Source organism: Pleurodeles waltl, chromosome 1_1 (assembly GCF_031143425.1).
Source record: "Pleurodeles waltl isolate 20211129_DDA chromosome 1_1, aPleWal1.hap1.20221129, whole genome shotgun sequence".
Lineage (NCBI taxonomy): Eukaryota > Metazoa > Chordata > Amphibia > Caudata > Salamandridae > Pleurodeles > Pleurodeles waltl.
The window spans coordinates 918587127-918608512 of NC_090436.1; the positions used below are offsets into that span (position 1 = coordinate 918587127).

Genomic DNA, 21386 nt, shown 5'->3' on the forward strand with positions numbered 1-21386 from the left:
ACTTTTTCTCCTCTGACCCCTGGTATTTCTGACTCATTTTTGCTGCCTTTTAAGAATCTGTACACTTTACTACTGCTGACCAATGCTATAGTGCAGGTGCTTTATCTTCTAAGACATGGCAACATTGGCTTCTCCACAATTGGCATATTTAATTTACTTGAATGTCCATAGTAAAGTGCTCTATGTGTGCCCAGGGCCTGTAAATTAAATGATACTAGTGAGGCCGCACCACTAATTCTGCCACCCACTGCAGTCTACAAACATGTCTCAGGCCTGTCACTGCAGAGCCTCGTTGATAACATTGGGATTACCTTAAAATATTTTTTAAGTTTAATTTCTAAATGGGATAAGATAGAAATATGGTCTTTAGTGTACCTGGGGGGTGAGGTAAGAGAAAGCCCTGCCTCCTGTGGTGGTTCGTTGGGTGCGGGGGACTGTAGCTAGTGCGAGGTCGGCTGATCGGAGGTTGCGGGTGGAAGTTCACTCTTTCGTTGAGGTAGGTCGGGCCGGTGTTGTGGAGGGATTTGTGTGCGTGGATGAGGATCTTGAAAGTGATTCTCTTGTCTATGGGGAGCAAGTGAAAGGATTTGAGTTGTGGTGAGATTCGTTCGTGGCGGGGGAGGCCAATGACGAGGCGTGCGGCTGTGTTCTGGATTCTCTGGTGTTTGCGTTTGAGTTTGAGTTTTCAACTGCATTGCTGTGTTGGCCTACTACTGCTGCTGTAGGAGGGACTGCCACTTTGCTGTTTGCTCTGCTTGTTGGCCTGCTGCTTCTGTCCTGCAGTGAGAAGGACTAGACTTGTCTCTATAGCCTTACAACCAAGAGTCTCCAAGGGCTTGCTGTCTTGCTCCCGTTCTTCTGCAGTCTCAGTGACATCAAAGACTGCTTGCAACTTCCTGGTGCTCTTGGACTCTGTTAACTATGAGTACTACTCTTGCCTGATGTGTCCCCTCCAGTACTGGGCCTCAGAAGTGGGTTTTGCAGCTGAAAACTCCAAAATGCAATGCATTGTCCGATTGCAGCAGAAAAAACAATGCACAGCCTCACAGAAACAATGCATCACCTCTACAACTACAAAGATTGATGCATCAGCCCAAGCGTGGCAGAGAAACCCTAGCATCTCATCCCTGTCGACAGCACAGCAGCGGCTTCACCACTGTGCAACCCGATGATGAACCTCTGCATGGCCGGTCGCATCACATTCACTTTCATAGAAGCCTGACAACAACACACCACACATGTGTGGCAAAAATATAGATGCACCGTCTTCCCGCCGATGGATTGCTCCAAACAAAGGCACTGTTCAGTGGACCCCACGTGTGTTCTGTAGTTGGCCTTTCCTCCATCCTGGGCGGCCTGAATTTTGACTTTAAACTGATCCCCCATGACCTAAAGTGACCTTTCTACAGCTATGGACTTCTAAGCACTCTTTCACATTTAGGGGCAGATTTACGAGCCCCTAACGCCACCTTAGTGCCGCCAAAGCATATTTTTTTTACACGAAGCCAGTGCTAAAGTGCCATTTTCCCTGCACCATATTTACAAAGTGGCACAATGCATGCATTGTGCCACTGTGTAAACCCTTGCGCCACATTATGCCTGTGCTGACATAATGTATGCAAGGGAGGCGTTCCCATGTTAGGGGGGCTGAAAAAATGGCGCATTGAAATCTAAGAGATTTCCTTGCACCATTTTTTTCAGCACTTTTAACACCTGCTCAGAGCATGTATTAAAAGGGGACTTAGCATTATCTATAATGGGCCCTATGTACTCTGCAGGAGTAGCACCAACATTTTGGCACTACTCCTGCAGAACACATCAATAGCATAAAATAAAATGATGCTATTGCCCCCTGCCCTGAGCCATGGTGCGCCATATTTTAAATATTACTGGTGGCAGTAGGGGGGGCACTAAGGGGTGTAAGGACCAGCACCACTTTTCTTAAATCTGCCCCTTAATCTTTAGAAATTCGTTTGTAGATTTCTACTGATTAGAGTTTGGTCATTTTGGTTGTGTTTAACTCAGATAAATATTTTTTTTTTTCTAAACTGGTGTGGAGATTTTTTTTAAGTGTTGCACAAATACTTTACACTTTGTCTTCTAAGTTAAGCCTGCCTGCTCTGTGCCAAGCTACCAGAGGGAGAGCACAGGCCAATTTAGTTTGTGCATCTGACTTACACTGACTAGGGTTGTGGTTCCTACTTGGACAGGGTGCATACCTCTGCCAAATAAAGACCCAATTTTTAACAACCAACAATACCCTGAATCTGCTTGCCTCAAATGTATGCTTCTCTAGTAGAGTTTTTACTCATAGGATTAGCTCAATGTCATCCTCGCTGAGCTGGAGAGTGACAAAGACTTTTGCCAATTTTCACAGCAAAGTCTTTAGGCATAGGATTAGCAAGTGCTATCTATAACCAAAGTGAAAAATGACACATCTTTTACCACTCACTTAAATGTGAGAGCTACCCAGAATTCTCTGCTTACATTTTTGCATAGTCTATACAGCACTCTAAGCCAGAAAGAGTATAGTTTTTATATTTTCAGAAATTACCAATTTGGATTGTATTTAGGATGCAATGTTGTGTTGCATATATATAATTGTTCAAGAAGACCTCTGTAATATTGAATCTTTGTGCAGTAAAGTTAGTCTTAATTTATTCCGGATCTCAAGGGTGTGGGTAAGATCTGTTACATTGTTCATGTTGCCGGTGTGCTGGATCAGTGCACTGTTGCTCAGGGAGAAGCCAGCCATGATCTTGCAATGCCTTAGTAATGCTTCACATTACCAGAGGTGGGGGAGCTAAACAGAATAGAGAGGTCTCCATCAATAAAAAGTGATTGTATTCTTATGGATAAGGCAGGATATGTGGATTTATACTTGAAGCATAGACCTATGGCATCTGCACATGGCACCATTACCATGGTGCATTGCCATTAACATGACTGTTCTCTATGCAACAGAATGTGCAGCAGTTTGGTCACACTGCGGTTAATATAGACTGCCAACCTGTATTTGATGTTACAGAGAGCACATATTTAGACTGAAGAAAGTTGAGTGCTTAGCATTAATGGGATGGCAAAACACCTTTGCCTTTGACCTACAAGCTTTACACCATGATCACAAAACTATATTGAGAAGGAAAGGTAATGGCATGTGCCTGAACATTACCTTTGAATATTGATGCTCCTGGAAGAATAGACTGCAGGAATTCCAAAGGCATGAATGCATCACTAGATTTCTCTCACACTGACTAACATGCCAAAATCCAAACATGACCACTTTTTCAATAAATGAAAAGGAACCAACACAGTCAAGAAATTGTCACATTGGAGCAGGCATATTTAGTAGGAGATTTAGAGCCTGGCTACATTCTGGAGACTGAAAAGGGATGACGTCCTATTAATCACTCTGATCTGCATCTAAACTGTTGAAACTGCTTTTCCTTTCAAAGAAATATAGGCAGATATTGCCAGAACTTTTAGAACCAATCTAAGGCATTCATGAGTTAATGCATAAAGACCTGATCATTGTGACATTTCCACCAAGATTCCACAAAAACGGAATAATCCAGACTTGATCAATTTAAGCTATACTGCCAAAGCATTAGCTGTAGTGCCCAAGATGAAAAAACAGCTGTAGGATAAGCTACTAAAACCACAGTAAGAATGGAAGGGCCTGATTTAGATCTCAGCGGAGGGGTTACTCCGCCGCAACGGTGAGGGACATCCTGTCCGTTGAAATCTACATACCATAGTAAACAATGGCATTTAGATTTCAGCAGACAGGATATCCATCACCGTTGCGATGGAGTAACCCCTGCTGACGAGATCTAATCAGGCCCTTAGTCTAGCCAACCAACCTAGCTGGAAGTGCCTTACTGTTCATATTGACCGCCCCTGAAAATTTAAGCAAGGAGTAGCCCTTAGAATGTTGGTGACCCGAGGATGAACATGCCATTCTAATCAACAAATATGTTAGGGTCAGAAGGCCAATGTATTTGAAAGCTAAGCAAAATGTCAGTATGTTAAAGTAGTTCACAACAGAAATGTCAATACATTGTGCAATGCTAGATAGGCAGAGCTGTCCATGGCAACTTGCTGCATCACGGCCCACAGAAGACGAGTTCTTAAGACTAGTGTTTAAAATGAGGTGCCACAACACTAATCTACACTATGCTAAAGAGTACGGAAAAAGTGGTCCAGGAGTCCACACACTAGACTGGCATAGGCTATGCATGTTTGTTAGTGGAATTATGAGTGAAAGGACAAGTTGAGAAATTGGCCTATGATCAGTCCTTTCTATTCTCTTATTGTACAATTCTCTGGCTAGACAGTTCTCTCTTACTATGGTAAGATAATTGGGAGGGAGCAGGAGAAAGAAAAATGACACAGATGTAGAGAGCTGTATAGTGGGACAGGTGAAGTAGAGCAAAAGAAGGGGCACTGCGCCCCTTGCGCCACCGGAAAAGGGCAGAAATACATTTTATCTACAAGATACGGCACATTTCTGTTCTCTCCCGCTGAGCTGGTGCACAAATTGCTGCCTAGCACCAACACAGGCACCCTTGTACCATGGTGCAAGGATGCCTGTGTTCTGGAGATGATTGTTTATGTGCCGGAAGGGACTCCTTCATGCACAAAAACAATGACAAGAGGAATCACAAGAGGAAAAACGTGACGAAATATAGATATTTCTACCCGTTGCATCATTCTTATGCATTATTCTTATTTCTACCACGCCTGGGGTGGCATAGAAACCTGATGCATTCACCAGCTCTTTAAATATGGCGCAAGCTGTGCTTTATACTGCTCCACATTTACAAACTGACAGATGGGCCAATCAGAATTTTAACGTCTACTCAGAGAAGGTGTTAAACCGGTGAAGCTCTTTTTTCTATGGCAGCCTTCCTCGCATTGCTGAGTTGCGTATTTTCTTTTACGCTAGTCAAGCAATGCTTCGGTTTAGTGCTACAGATGCATCAGAATTTCCGACGTATCTGTGAAAACGTGCACCATGGAACTCTGTATAGTAAATACAGGCACCCATGGTGTTGTTAGGGAATCATTGGGCAGCACAAGAAATCTGACGCATTGGGGCTGATAAGTCAGATTCTTGCAAATGCGGCCCACAGTGTTTTTCTCCACCCACTTAAAGCATAGACTTATGTCAGAACCATTGTATCACTGGGCTGGGCACCATGCTGTTTTTTTAGCTGCTCTCTCACTGTGCTCTAGTCCGTGATGTCACACACACTGCTGGCAGATTAATCTGACCAGGAACATGTTAGCCTTGTACTGAGTGATGAGGAGGCCTTCTTCAATGTTGGCCAGATCAAATCAAAGCCATTGAATTATCTGAACCATGACTGTTGGTCAGTTAGGATAACATTTGATTAAATGTGTTCTCAGAGCAGGTGGGATGATAGATTGTTCTCTTGGATATGCAGTTGGGTTTTAGTGTTATGTTTACCAGCTGTTTCAGGATTCTTGATGAAAAGAATGTTTCCCAGCTCACCGATGTCTGGTAACAAGATAGAAATGTAATATTTAATTGTTGAAGCTGACTAAGATTCAGTGCAACTACCACTACCACCAGTAGCACCTGGGGCCAGATAATGCCTTTGGATAGCAGACTCATTCCAGTGGTAGATCCCCTTAAATTTCACCAGAAGGTGGGACAGATTCCCTCTCTACATCTAGGGAAACAAACCAATCCTATCATCCAACAGATACTTTTCTGTTTGGTGCTTGACAAGAAGCAAAATAGCTTTGTGGACTGCAAAATTATACCCTATGGACTCTTTCCATCCATCCAGGCTGGAAAGAATTACATTAAGCACTACTTTTCTGTCAAATGAAAAAATATATATATTTATTTTTTGACCTTCCTGTTTTAGAACCGTTATTGCCATCATGGTACATGTTACAATACGATCTTCCTGTTCCATTTGAAGGTAACAAATCCAGATTACCCTCCCCTCTGCTATGGCACTGTTGATAAAGCTGGTGTTAGAGGTTTTGCATTCAAGCATGTAATGTCATCCTTGTTCTATCATCTTCCATATGGGTAAGCCCTACATATATATTTTTTTTCACGTTAATCATGGTTGGGGTTAAGTAACATGAGAACTGAAGTCAAATTAAAGCATTCATTGTAAGAAAATGCACCTAGAAATGGTTCTGCTAAATTCCTATTAGACTAACAAAAAAAAAAAATAGAACTTAATAGTTTATTTTGTAATTCAGCATGCTTATTGTCACTGTCTTTGACAGGAAGGGTCGACACTCAACATTGACACATGTACTAGATTACTTAATGTTAGACCACATACTTCAGCCACTAAATCACTAGCAAGTTGGAGGGACTCGTATTTGTTTTTAGAAGTTAGCATGAAGGAAATATACGCTACCCCATTATCTATGTCTTCATATTGTTTATATTCCCACATTGGCAAGTGATTTATATTCTGGCAATTTTAGAAAATTATTATAAGAAAATCGAATTTGCTCTTTTCTACCTATTATTAATAATGATTTGATCTTAAATTGCAGCTTACTCTTTGCATGAAATTAGATTCAAGTTTTGTTACACTAGTGAACTATCTCTAGTAATGCTTCCCTGATCCTTGTACTTATTTACAAGTACTGTTCCACCTAACATCAGGCAGATGTGACTGTATCTGGCATAGATGTGGTTGTCTCCACAATTGAAAGTAGGCATTATTGTCGGCCTTCTTGTTGCACCAAATAGCTTATTAGTATACCTATATTAAACACATTTTAAGGCAATTTAGATCTAATAAAATTTCAGTGCTGGGAAGTAATTCTGAAAAACGGATAGGATTTTATTATTTGGGGGCCTGAGAGGTCCCACCCTAAATTGTGAGAATGCAAAGTGATCTTTTCAGGTCCTTGATCAGCTAAAGTTCTTTGGAAATAGATCTGCTACCCAAGTCCTCCGTCTGATATATGAGGCTGCCCTTCAACTACAGATCCACATGTACTACTATGCTTCCGTAGTTCCAGACTCCAGTACAATTTTCTGACCGGGGCACACCATAACTCTTTAGAGAAATGATCTTGCACATTAATCATGTGATAGTCAAGGTTGCGCAGGTGTGCAGTGGAGAAGAGGAAAGGCTAAGAGGAACATATTGACTGAAAACCCCCAAAACTATTTTGTTTTGTTGTGTCTTGTTATTCACTTCACAAGAGCAACAGAGGGGAAAATAAATAAAGGGAAAGAAGGATGGAAAAACAGTCACAAAAAGCAGAGAGAGACCCTCACCTCATTCCTAACAACTATGTCAGTGTGTGCTGAGTGGCTAAGGGTGTCTATCCCTAAAAACAAACTAGAGGCCTCTAGTTATGCATCAGGTAGACATCAAGAGAAATATTCTCAACTGAGTAAAGGAAAACATCAAGAGAAATATTCTCGAAGAGTAAAGGAAACGACCAAGACTGTTGAAGCAATATTCTTGCATTGGTACTGACTGATGAGCCTTATATCTCAGTAGTATTCAGGTAGTGATTGTATCTGAGCCCCAGACAATTAAAGTTGTTCTGTGAATTACAAAGTCTTTCAGGTCAGTTACAAATATTGATATCCATGCCTTACCTATTTGTCCAGAGCTCATTCGGAAGTTTTAAACTGTGGGTTTTTAACACAATGAAACTCACATGCTGTTACTGTAAGAGGCAAATAGAAGACATTTTTATCAACCCCACAGATACTCAACAGCTTATAAAGATGTATTTTTCAATACATCACACCCTTTTACCACTCCATAGTCTCATCGTTTTGTTAGATGGAATGGATGTTTCCTCTGTGGAAGATCCATACCGTAAAAACTTAATAACTTCCACTTGAGAAGCCAGCCCTCTACAATCATTTTTTTTAACTGTATCAGAAAGTAAACCTGACCACAAAGATCAGAAAGTGGAAGGGTAGAAATGGAACATCCCTTAACCCAGAAATGGACAAAGATCCTATATCCAAAATCTGGCTTTCTATGAACAGAAGTTCTCAAGATTGAGAAAGCAACCTTATTTTTCCTGTATAGCCCCAATGGACAGTTTCATCTTTAAACAGTTCCACAACATTATTAACATGGCCGAGTGGGACATGAATAAATATCTTTGGTAGAATGTGCTCCAAGGCCTCTGAACGTGGATGATAGCTTATCTGTTGTCTCTCAATGTGACCAGCAGGGAAGAGCACATGGTAGCATTGACTAACAGAGACAGTAGCAGGTAAAACTTTCAAAGTGACCACTTTGTGGACCTATAGGTCTATCAACAAAGGACACATAGGGCCAGATTTAGAGTGTGGCGGAAGGGTTACTCCATCACAACTGTGACAGATAGCTGGTTAGTCTTATTATAAGCGAACTATTTCCTCTGTCCATTGTAATAAGGCAGAAGGGATACCCGTCATATTTCTGATGGACTAACTTGTCCATCATATTCCAAATCAGCACAGGGGAAATCCAGAGTACTAATTTCCCCAATCCCTCCACACAGATCATATCTCATCTATCTGACAAAGTGATTTACATGCCTGTGTTAATAAATATCTCCCATGCTTTTGTAACCTTGTATCCTGGTACATGTATTTCAGTTGCTACATAGTGTCCTCTGCTTCATAATTGTGAGTGGAATTGTGCTATAAGCACTTCCAAAAAATATATATAAAAAATAAAGTTACTGTTCAAAAGCAATTGTTGAAAACTGGAACACACATTAGCCTGTCCCATGGGGTTGCTAGAAATAATTCAAACCACTCTCAGATTGCTTGGTCAGGAAAAGCAAATTAAGGGCCTTTTAAAACTGATACAACTTGGAGATGTTATTCTCAGTAAGACAATTTAAATTGCGCCTAATCCTAGACATCAAGTGATTACAAATTAACACAGTTGTGAGACTCTCACCAAAATAACGAGACTGCTGAGTTTTGGGAGGAAGCACCACAGAGTATGGGGGACTCAGTCAGATCCCAAACCATTTGGCAGCTATCAGCCTAACCCTTTTGGCTAGCTAGCAGCACCTCACAGACACTGTAGGAAAAAAAAATTGGGACAGCCCATCACATGACACCCTTAGAAGCCCTTGTGGAAGTTGTGGTGAAAATAGATCATGCCCCGTTCTCTCAGTTACACAAGTTTCATACATGTAATTACAAGCAGAAGTATATCTTGGTTCAATAGGACATATTGAGGCAAATGCATTCTATGAAAAAAGGCATGAAATGCTATTATGAGGATGATGAAACCAGACAAAAAAAATGAAACATGAAAACAGTCCCACCATATATGTCACAAAAGTATTACCAATATTCCTACACACACACTACTAAGATTCCTACATGAGAGCAAGTGGCAGTGTTAGCCCTAATCTTCCCATCTAGCCCCAGGAATGTAGCGTGAGCCCCATATTTGTGTTGTAGGGTAAAGGCGAGGTCCATTAGTCTGCTGGAAATCCTCCATTGCGACAGAAGAGGAAGCGCCAAGTTTATATTGAACTGCAAAGACGACGGGCAAATACGATGGTGATCTGACTGGAATGTCCCCTCTAAGGATACCAAGGCAGACTGATGTTTTATAATAAACATTGTGTTATTCTAGTTACTGCCCTGAACATGACCGTTTCTGTATAAGAAGACACTGTACTCTCTGAGCCTGCAATACCCGGGAACCTATCATATGTAGCTTTGATGCTAGCACAGAATGAAATGTGTAAAGAACAAAGTCCTGCAGAGAACGACATTAGATAAAATAATAAAACCTCACCACTAAAATGATGCCTCGCTAAAATAATAAATGTAATAAAAATGCCAGTCATGGGTCACAGGCCTCAGAACTAAGCTAAATTAGGCAAATATAGTGTATGTGCCTGACTACTAATCTCATGACACCCTCCCCATTGTCAGTTCAAGAGTGCTACGTGGCTAATAATTAAGCCCTGCAAGTAATGCAGCTACACACTAATTAAAACATGCTAAAACGTATACAAGAATAGAGATACAAATGTCTACCTTTACAAGCTAGGCCCTCTAAGAGCTAGTCTATTATGTAAAAAAACAAAAAAACTATTTAGAACTTTAGAATTGATGCAAAGGAGCCGTAAAAGATGGGTAGTCAAATCTCAGATCATTGACAATTAAGATCCTGTAAAAATGTTCCAATGTATTCAAATCTAAATTAATTTTATAGAGGACTCCACTTTGTTAACCAGTTCGGTCAGAAAAAAGTCGAGGGAGCACTCCTGCTTCAGCCAGAGGTTCGGCCAAAGTGGTACCCTCCTGTGAAATGCCAGGTGTAATAGTATCTTGCACCACTTGATCCACAAATGGCAGCTCATGGTAACCTTTTTATAGCAATCACAATCTCAGTGTGCATATTTGGTGACAAACCCTCATCGAGAACAACAACAGTCTGCATTTAAAGGAAGTGTGCGCTGCATAGCAAGACACACTTCCGGTGCATTGGCACCATTGGCAACGAAAGACGGGTTGCACACTGTTTAAGACTGGTCTGAATGACTAAGGCCAGTCAGACTACAATTCTTCCACGAGTGGTGCTCTGAAATACTACATCATGCATTCACGACACAGTTGGGCTGGTGGAAGCATTATCAGTCCTTCTTGTTGTGGTGGGGCAGCCATTCTAAAGAAAAAATAGCAATAGCAATATACCACCAATCAAAGCCGAAGTAATAGGGAATACCTGTAAAGTACTCAAAAATATGAAGTGTATGGTTGAATGTATAATGCCAAATATAGTTTGAGAGGTGCTGAGAAACCCAGAACCAACAGCTTTAAAGAAGTATACAATCCTTGCGGTGTTAGAAGCATAAAATATGCAACCAATCAATTTGCCTAAAGTTTTAGGAAATTTTTTATTTAATAGGGACTGTATGTCCGCAGATAACCTTGCCACTTGAAGATCATAGGTTTCTCAGGCGGAAGTCAGCAACATGTGTTTTTGGAACAAAAGAGATTCCATTCTGCTCAGCTAGTCAAAATGTATTGAATTTATAGATTTTTGCTGGGGACAGGATACTGGGCTAAGCCCAAACAATTTGTAATGGAATGAGGCATGTTCTAAACAAAGCGTCCCACCCCTGTATTTGCCAATTCCTACTTTCCCACACACTCTTTACATCTATTGACTTCTACCAATATTTGTAGCTTTCAATAGCCAACTGGGAAACAAATAAATCAGAATAAATGAATTTGGTGTCAGTTAACATGATACTCTGTAACTTTGTAGGAGGCAGTTTAAAATAATATGACTCAGCTTTTTTAACATCATGCCCAATAAAATGTGCAAACCTTTTGAAATATGTTTTGGAACTCCTCATAGGTGGAGTTCGACAGTGTTCCTATTGGATATAACTAAATAAAGTTTTTGTGGCACTAGCTCTATGTATAAATTGATGTCTGTAATAATGGTAACAGAACATTTCACCATAGTTGTCAGTTGTTTGGTAAACACATATGGAATTTGAATTACATCTGTGGGCCCGTATATATTAAAAGGTACTTTATCCCAAACAATCCCATCAGGGATAAGAACAGCTGAAATGTTCACTAGGGACAAGTCTCCTTGGACCTTATCAGAAGAATACATCCTCCATCAGTTTGACAGCAGAGCATTCAGGAAGATAGTGACAATGTATCAGTCAAAAGAAAATGGTGAAACCAATCCAGAGAAGAAAGACAAGCAAGGTTAGCAGTATCCATAAATAAGTCCATGGGTGATTCAAATAGCTATTTTTAAGCCAATTGACTAGCTTACATGATCTTGATACAAGTGTAGAAGAAGATGCTGAAAAGTTTGAAAAGAGTCATTGATGTTGGCAACATATCCAGAAGCAGTTCATGCAAATAATGGAGCCTGTGCTGGTGAAGGAAAGCTGATAGATGTATCTCTTGGTAGTTCATAGTAAGTTATTTCATCCATTTGTGTGGAATTGGAGAAAATTTGACTCAGAACTCCCTACATTTCTTGTTGCGGTACTAATGAGGGATAATTTTCCACTCTCCCCAGGCCAAGGGAAGTCTAATCAATGTTGCTTAAAATTATTGAGAACACTGGCAAAATTTCCTATTAAGTGCATCCCCAAATCCAGAGCCAGGGCAGCGTACTCATGGTGAATTTGTTTCAACACTTCTGGTAAATTCCCAAGTGTTGTTGTACCGTGTGCAGTAGTATAGAGAGCAGCAAATACTGTCCCCCATGTTGTGCATTTCTACTGAGGGAACCATCCCAAATGGCAAGCACATTGTGGGGATTCAGGCCCTCATTCCGACCCTGGTGGTTCGAAACCACCAGGGTGGAGGGCAGAGGAAGAACCGCCAACAGGCTGGTGGTGCTTCCTGGGCCATTCTGACTGCGGCGGTAAAGCCGCGGTCAGAAAAGGGGAACTGGTGGTTTCCCGCCGGTTTACCCCTGGCCCAGGCCCAGGGAATCCATGGGGATTCCGACCCCCTTCCCGCCAGCCTGTTTCTGGCGGTTTACACCGCCAGAACCAGGCTGGCGGGAACGGGTGTTGTGGTGCCCCTGGGGGCCCCTGTACTGCCCATGCCACTGGCATGGGCAGTGCAGGGGCCCCCTAACAGGGCCCCACAAAGATTTTCAGTGTCTGCTTTGCAGACACTGAAAATCGCAACGGGTGCCACTGCACCCGTCGCACCACTGCAAATCCGCCGGCTCCATTCGGAGCCGGCTTCCTCTTTGCAGGGACTTTCCCGCTGGGCCGGCGGGCGATCTTTTGGAGATCGCCCGCCGGCCCAGCGGGGTCATTTGACCGCGGTGCGGTCTTTTGGCGGTTTCCGTCCGGCGGGCGGCACCCGCCGCCCGCCGGGGTCGGAATGACCCCCTCAGTGTCTATCGTGGGGTCCCAGAAGGGGAAATATTGCTTCCAAAACATTCATTTTCTTTGATACTTAAAACTCGATTTCTTCACCTTAAGGGGGTACTTTACCCATTATTGAGTGCACTGTTTTGGGATTGATTCCTGCTGTTGCCACATGTGGTTGCGCTGTAGCAGCCCTTGATGGGGGCGGTGTTTAACATCCATATTACAAATTGAATTAAGCGTCTATATATTTCTACTAAATTAGTGTATAGTTGGCATATTTCTGCTACCACCATTGTATCTATCTGTGGATGTGGTGTATACGTGGACAATTCTGGCCATGTTGGTCAGTCATCACTTAACGGACCTAGTCTAACATTCTGTTGGCTACGTGGTAGGGCACCATCAAGCCAATTCTGTTGTTCTTGATAAGAAATGGGTATTTCTGAATATGCATGTGTCTGTATTGTGTGGGTATCAAATAGTGGCAAACTATTAAAACAGATCAAAATTGAGATTTTCAAATCTGTTTGTTATGGAATGAAAGACAATTGAAATTAATGTAAAACGTGTCAGGAATTTGGTGTCACTCAAAATTGAGATGAGAATACTGGTTCTTTAAGTAAGCAAACACACTGTATAGGTGAGTGTGAATATATCCAGGTCGTTCCTTTCTCTTCACTTAAACAGAGAGCAAAAACAGGTTAAAGCATGCTTTATATTACCGTACAGGGAACCAGGAATGAAAAAAATGGGATGCTGTGCTGCAGTTCTCAAGAAGAACATGGCGATAATTACCAGGAAGAAACTGCCATTATTGAAAGCAGATGGAGTGGCAGAAATAAATGACACATGGAATGCCATTTCACTCGCCAATTGCTTTCTCCTACACTTGGATCTCTTTCCGCTAGTGGCCACATATTCCAGTTTCGTGCACCACAAAATGCACTCTTCCCTGTTTTAGACCTGATGGCTGAGTAAATTGTGTATGCAGATAACCATGTGAAATGTAATAATCTACAATATGTAATTTTGAATTTTGATTGTGTTTGCTATGTATTTACAAATCTAGTGGTACTCATTGCTCCCCTGTTGACTACAAAAACAGGCTATCAATAAACGTACACTGACAATGAGATGTAGTATGACTCTAGAGGATTTCAGAGGCACACAGATTTCTACCACAAAGGCCAAAGACGCCAGATATGTTACGGAAAGGTTCAGTGTGACAACCATTAGATTCTTATACCAACAGCACAGCAGAGAATTGGAAAAATACACACTTCCGTTCGCCTAAGGCTAGAAACAACAACTAGGAGGCACTTGCTTTGGGTACAACTAAGCAACTTCAGTGTACTAATTTGGTGAGTTATCCAGTGAGTTACTAACAAAGGTGTATGGCCCAAAAAGCATTGTGACCTGAAATGGAAAGTAGCATTATTAATAAGGGTGTCAAGGCGAGATTACAGAATCTTTGTAAATGGCTGCAAATGGCTGAATCACGGGTTTTCTTCACATTATCCTTGGAAAACTGGTAAACTGGTAAATACGCTAATTTTACATCGATGTAATGCTTAAATGTAAAAGTAATCACAGCAGGGTTTCAAATGAAAATACTATGACGGAACTACAATTTAATTATAACAAAATGTTATTGCTGTGATGATATCACGTGTGATTTTGCCTTCACAACATAGGGTCGAACCCACACCGGAATATGTCACTGTACTTTGATTTTATTTTTAGAAAATGAAATTGGTTTTTCATATTTATGAGAATATGAGGAGAGGATATTTCTTCCCCAGATTTGTATTATATTTATTGTGTGCACTGCGGTTTTGAAGTGCTAATGCTGTTCTTTGAGAAGTGAACCACAACGCAGCCTGCAACTGAGGGTCTTCTACCGAGTTATAGGCCCAGGTGGTATGCAAGTGCCTGTGCAATGGGAGAGGGCCTTTAAGATATGATGTAGCCTGAGGCAGAAGGTTTATAATGCAATTAGATCACCTCCTACCTACTGGGGGTACATATTCATAATTAAACACACAAAAACTGACAGATGAGCATTGGAATGTTGAGGCAGATGGTCTATACAGCCATTATTGACCTGGCCCTCTCTCTCACTTGTCTTTAATGGAACACATACAATTCCAATGGTCTAATTTAATAAAGTAACCTGTGTTATATCACAGAGCAGCAGCTGCTTCTCGGTGATACTTACTGAGGCCTTCCATTTCGATGACAATACTTTAGCTTCCAGAGTGCTGTTCCTTTGAGGCAGGATTAAACCTGTGAGAGGTCCTACGCTATTAGCTATAAGAAATATAATCATTTGCTTAAAGACACTGTTGAGCCTCATAATACACTTTGCAACATACCTCATATTCTTGTGAAAACTTCAGGTTGTCATTGGCTTTCAGTCGCTCAATGTGATCAGCAAGTTCCAAGATGGGTATCGGTGGATGACTCGCCATGCCTAAGGAAGGAGAGACAAAAGGGTAGGAGGGCCTTAAGAATGACATCCATTGTGTCAGCTTTTGAAAGCACGTTAGTAAGAGCAACAAGAAATGCATAAGTAGTAAAGATGTCGTATGTGAAGAAAGCAGGCAGATAGTTTGGTTACTCAAAGCAGGTCATGCTTTAGAAAGATGAGCTCTGAAGCCATGTGAAAAGCTGCCAAGCATATTCCCAATGCCAACATTCCTGGTGTAAAAGAAAAGAGTTATTGAACCATGAGTCAATGAAGTTAGCTAGACACGGGAAAATGAGAGAGTTAGACCTGATGTTGACTTTTGCTTTGAGTAATGGCTGTTAGGGTATGTCATCATTCATTTCAAACTCATCCTCCTCCTGCACTGTATGAAATGGCAGTTGTGTTGAATTAGATGATGGAAAGTGACATCAGACGTTAGAAACTGAAAGAGGCCTGAAAGGGAGAGGAGCATCTTGGCAGGAAACAGAAAGTGACTAATGCGTAATCAAGGAAACTAACTTGAGGAATGAAGGTTAACAGGGTAACCGGAGACACCTGAACCTGCAAAGGAAATGGTGGCAGACATGAAAAAACTTGACTAGGTTATGAAAAATAAATGAATGGAATCTTGGCACCAATGATCACAAAGCACCACAGGCAGAGCCGTTTTGATGTACAGCACTTGAATGGTGAAGTGTCAAATAATCATTTTAGATGAATTAAGCTTCCACTGACAGAAGAGGTCGACCTTCACATGCAGTCATAGACAAGAACACATGCCACAATATCCGCGAACATCAGTTACTGGACTCATGGATGGAGAGTGGTGGAATGGAGCTCCAAAAATGTTTTCACTTGTAGCAGATTGTAGGGGCTGGAGTTGGGGCACGGAAAGACAAAACAATGCAACTCAATGCCTTACTACATCTCAAATGGTTGAGATACTTAAAACCCAGGTCCCTCTGTTCGAACCCAAAGAGCACCTTCAATCTACTTCAGGAGTAAACATCTTTGTCGACTGAAGAAAATACAGAGGAAAGAATGAGCGCAAGGCATATGGGGCTAACTAGATGCATTCTGCCCACTCTGAGTTTAATTTTTCTTTTCTTTTAGTCACTAATGAAATTCGTTCCCCCATCCCGAGCAGTTTTCCAATTTAAATCATTCTAATAACCTTTTAGCGATAAATAATTGAAGCCAATTTGCTTGACTCCTCTTTGGCAGCAGAAAAACTATAGCTGGCTACTGCATTTGTAACTAGCAAGCCCCAGGGAACTGAAAACTTTCAAAAGAAAATAATGAAGAATGAGGGGGCTCAAGCTGGAAACCACGGCACACCAATCTTCTTTGGTCACCAGCAATTTTACCAGCATGACCTAGTCATCGAGCACTAATTTATGCTTGTTCTCAAATAGCTTATCACGACCACTGTTGTGTGGAGTGGTTCCTATGGCTCGAAATGCAGTACTGTGATAGGGCCAAGGCACATAATGATCAGCCTGTGGGACTAGCACTCCTGTCTGTGTTTTTTTTTTTCAATATTATTTCAGACTCCACCTGGTTTACCCTTTTACATATACACAGAAGGTGGACGTTTACATTCTTGAATGTCTATTTTTTATTTCAAAACGCAACGGGGTTATGGTTCACATATTCACAAAATTACTTCCACAATTTCTTTTAAGTAATCAGTATATACTGCCAGTCAAAGTTAAACATTTGCCAAATAACTTTTGGGGAGCAACGGTGTTTGGTACACATGAAATCTTGAGCCACGTTTACATTTGAAACGTGAGCAAGATAGTTGGACAACCCTCACAAATAAAGTGGTGTGTTCCAGATTAAGTGCTCCAAAGTGTGAGAGTGGATCATCACAAACTGCTCAGTGGTCACTCATTAAGGCGGGCATATACATCTATTGCAAAGCGTGAACAAGGAAAAGAAGAGAGACAAAGATGTTTAGACCTTTTTGAGCGAATCGTGGGAGCGAACTATTATCATACAAGGAGTGAGTGGTTTGGCTAGACAAGGAGGACACAGAGCCAACCAGACAGGCGTAGGGAAGTGAATGACTGCTCAAAGCTGCAAAAAGCAAAAGCCATTTGAAGGCGGAAAACATACATTAGTAGCAGCAGCAGGAGACTCGATAATCACACTGTAAAGGATGCATTTGCTAGCGCGCGCGCACACGCACAGACAAGGGACACATGACACAAAGTTGTGTAGCTCGGAAGCACTTACATTCGCCGGCATGTAAGCCTAGACCTCAATGTGTGGACTGTTACTTGGGACTCGATTTGTTGCGGCCCTCTCCCATTAACATTCATGTAGGTAATCTGTAGTGTATATGGACAGTGCCAAGCTTGCAAATCCCTCATACATGAACACTTTTAAATCTGAGTTGGAATGTGGGGTTGGGTACGACTGATTCGCAACACATTAACAACGATTTCTCTTCCTGAAAATTGACTAGTGTAAGGACATTGCATCAGCGTGCTGGGCTACTAATAGCACTTAGTTCAAATAAATGTCCTGAAAAAACGATTTAACCACTGGGCACAGCTCAATGCTGCGACTGCATGACGGACACTTGGGGACGTAGAACATGCGGCAAATAATATGATTATCCTGCAACAGAATCTGCACTTCTCTGAAAGGTCTAGAGATGCCAGTAAAATGTACCAGTTCAGAAGCCCTGTCTTCCCTCACTTGTGTCACCACCTTTCCATCTCTACTGCTAACCTTTAGGTGGACAATTGCCCGCTGCACTTTTCTTCTTGACTGACAGGCTACGCGTTTCCTCCTGGATGTGATTGTTACAATATTGGAAATCTATGCCCTGACAGTCTTATTAGTGTGGTACCGCGGAGAGTCAGACTTTTCAAACAGGCAGGGAACGCCAGACCTTTCTTAAGCGAAAACGGAAAAATAACCCACAAAAATCGTTTAACGAGAGTAAGCTCTGGTCTTAGTTGGGTGACAACTGGCACTTTAATGAATGCAGATCACCACTTTTCTTGCTAATGCGGTTCATCTCTTGGAGCTGGTAGAGGTTCAGGAGACACACATCTGCGGCTGACCCTTTAGTGCCCAGAGACGCCCACCAGGGCAGATGACCCTTTTAACATCACTAAGCTGTACTTATGGCTCTCCTCTCTAGCAGCAGTAGCTATCTTTTCTGACAGCACGTTTAGGACCTTCTGATGAGATCTTCTGCTTCCAGTTTCCTAGTCTCTGACAAATTTTAAATGTTTTTTTCTCTATTGCAGCAAGACTTAAGTGTAAGTTAAAAAAAAAAAAAACCTCTAATGCAGGTATATAACATGAAATATGCTCTTATTTAGTTAAAGAACATTTCCATTACTGTTTATGGTTAGAAATGGCGAGTTCCTAATAATGATTCCATATGAATCACAATTAGGAAATCACAATTTCAAGTGAATGAAACTCTATTGAGTTCCTTTTGCGATTCCCAGTGGATCACAAATAGACCTCCCTCATTAATATTCATAAAGTAAGTCTTGCGTTGCGACCCACTGGGAATCACAAAAATCACAGGGATGGTGACCTGCTGCAGTCAGCAGACCACCATGTCTGCGATTGCTTTTCAATAAAGCAATCTTTTTTTTCCAATAGCAGACAGTTTTCCCTAAAGGAAAATGAGATGTGTTTAAAATAGAAAAGGAAAAATGTTCTTTTAATTATTTAAAGTGCAGGCAATGTCCGTGGGGACACTGCCTGCTCTTAAAAAATGCTTTTACAGGGACCTCTTCCCATTTGTGAATGGGTTACCACCAATTTGAAATTGGTGGTAACCTGCAAACATTTTGCAGCCTCATTTTGGTTGCAAACATTCAAAAATACCACTGCACATCAGTATTAGGAAGGGACGCCCTAAACACTCTCCTTCTAAATAGCGATTTGGTAGCAAGTTACCGAATCACAATTTTTCACTGGAATTTGCCCCCCTACATTTTGTAGCGCTCGCAAGCAGCCCGATTCTGCAAATCGTACCATTTGTAACTGCTAACAATCTTTGTACATCTGGCCATTGGTTTTTGTGGTCGAAGTATCAACCTACAAAAATACTGTATCCAATAAATTGTCTACCACTTCATCATCAAAATAAGTAAATGCATAGTCAAGAATCGGAAAGATATACTTAATTGATTGTGTAGAGTTAGGCAAATTAGTGAATGCTATATTTTTTTGAGTCACTATTTCAATCACAGTACTGTATCAAAAAACTGGATAGTGCAAGTCACTGGGAGATGTGGACATACGAGTCCGTCTCATTTCTTTATTACATGGCTGTTGTTGACAATATTGCATCTTAAGCAAGAATGAGATTACGAAATACAGAAAATAATGTATATTTTATCTTGCTATAGCATGTATTTACTCTAGTGTACACCGGCACAGTATATATTTGAACTTATAATACCTAGAAAAAACGTGTATTCATTACTGTGTTGCATGTGGATGCACATGATTTATTTGCCTTATCTTATGTAAATCTTTGTTTTATTTGTAAAAAAATCTAAACAATTTGCTGATATTAAAAATGTGTTGTACTCTGTCTGTTTTACTGATTCTAAGTGAAGGCAGCCTGTCCTCGAGCCCTATTTAACAATACATGTCTATGGTCTCCGTGGGATTTAAGGGTGTTTGTGACCTCGTTTACATCTGTGTGGTAATTTAAAATCCATTGATTTCGAGATGAAGTGCTGAGTCTGGGGAACTGCCTCTGGCGCAATTTCTTCCATGAAGATGTGTCCATGGTAGGGACATTTTCACCTGGGATCATCCTATGGTTTTAACACGCCCTCCGATTATTCAGCTCTCATTGAAGTCCTGAGATCATACTGACTGACACCATAGCCCTTCAATTGTAGTGCAAAATGTCACTGCTGTACAGTTCCAATATGGTTTTCTTGTAGAAGACTATGGGCCTGATTACGAATTGGTGGAGTGGAATACTCCGTGCAAAACATGACAGATATCCCGTCCGGTGTTTTACAAGTTTCATAGGCTATAATCGAACTTGTAATATGGCAGGCGGGATATCCGTCACATTTGGGACGGAGTAATCCCCTCCGCCAAACTTGTAATGATGCCCTACGTGTTCTATTTCAACGAAACTATTAAAAAGAGCTACTTTACAAGTTTTTCGTAAGGGCAGTATATGTGCCCCATTCTTTAAAGAAAACTTTTATGCACATATTACTTTCCAAAACAACCAGATGCTTGGGCATGGTCCATATGGATTATATCACATGTTCCAATTACATGCTATTTCCAAACATGACCAGCCTTACATATATTTTATATTGAACAAACGGTGAAACATTACAGTTTTTCCTTAATCCAGCCTTAGAATTGAAGGATATAGGCATTTCTGAAAATTAACAGCAATTCTTTTTTCAACAGAATCAAATAGTTCAAACTTTCTTTTGTTTTGAAGGAGTAACAACAAAGACCACAAGAGCAGAGAAAAGGTTTGACCATAAGCCGGACTGCTTACCCGGAGTCTGAAAGTTAAGGCGTCGAAGTTCCACTGGGTCAGTGGGGTGGTGAGATGGAATCTCCTTGCTGTTGGGTATGCTGCTCTTTCTCGAGTCAGACTCCGCTCTCTTCCTGCATGAAACAAGTCAAGAGGTTTTCGACTCAGGCAGCTATGCATACATAGAACGTACACTCAGAATGCTAATTATGTAAAATGTGCCACATTGGACTGGATGACAAGATGTTACACTCATCAGCGCTACCATAATCTCGTGCAATTAAATAAGGCATTGTTCTACACTTAGATGTGCTGTCTAATGGCAGGTTAATTGATATATATTTTGATGTAAATAAATGTGTAGCTGTGTTCTGTTTAATGGAACGCATTTTCAAAGTCTTCTTGTATTCTTTTTAATCTAGGATGGGAGGGAGCAGGTTATCAAAAAAGAGATTTGCATTAGAACATCCAGTAATGGAGGCAATGAAATAGGATACACATGTAACAAAAGTAAGGCTGGTAATACTTTAATAATAATAATAATAA

At 41.1% G+C, this 21386-nt stretch overlaps 1 protein-coding gene across 19 annotated transcripts in view; it reads right to left on the bottom strand.

The window, feature by feature from the left end:
• PTPRD (protein tyrosine phosphatase receptor type D) overlaps positions 1–21386 on the bottom strand; it is a 3982777-nt gene that overhangs the window by 158526 nt on the left and 3802865 nt on the right. For 12 of the 19 annotated variants that reach the window (XM_069230134.1, XM_069230131.1, XM_069230147.1 and 9 more), the window contains 3 exons: positions 20862–20974; positions 15857–15898; positions 15243–15340 (listed from right to left, as the gene is read on the bottom strand). In XM_069230134.1, the coding sequence (XP_069086235.1) occupies positions 15243–15340; positions 15857–15898; positions 20862–20974 (253 nt within the window). The remainder of the gene's footprint in view (positions 1–15242; positions 15341–15856; positions 15899–20861; positions 20975–21386) is intronic. The other 7 variants (XM_069230149.1, XM_069230148.1, XM_069230146.1 and 4 more) reach the window with 1 other exon arrangement.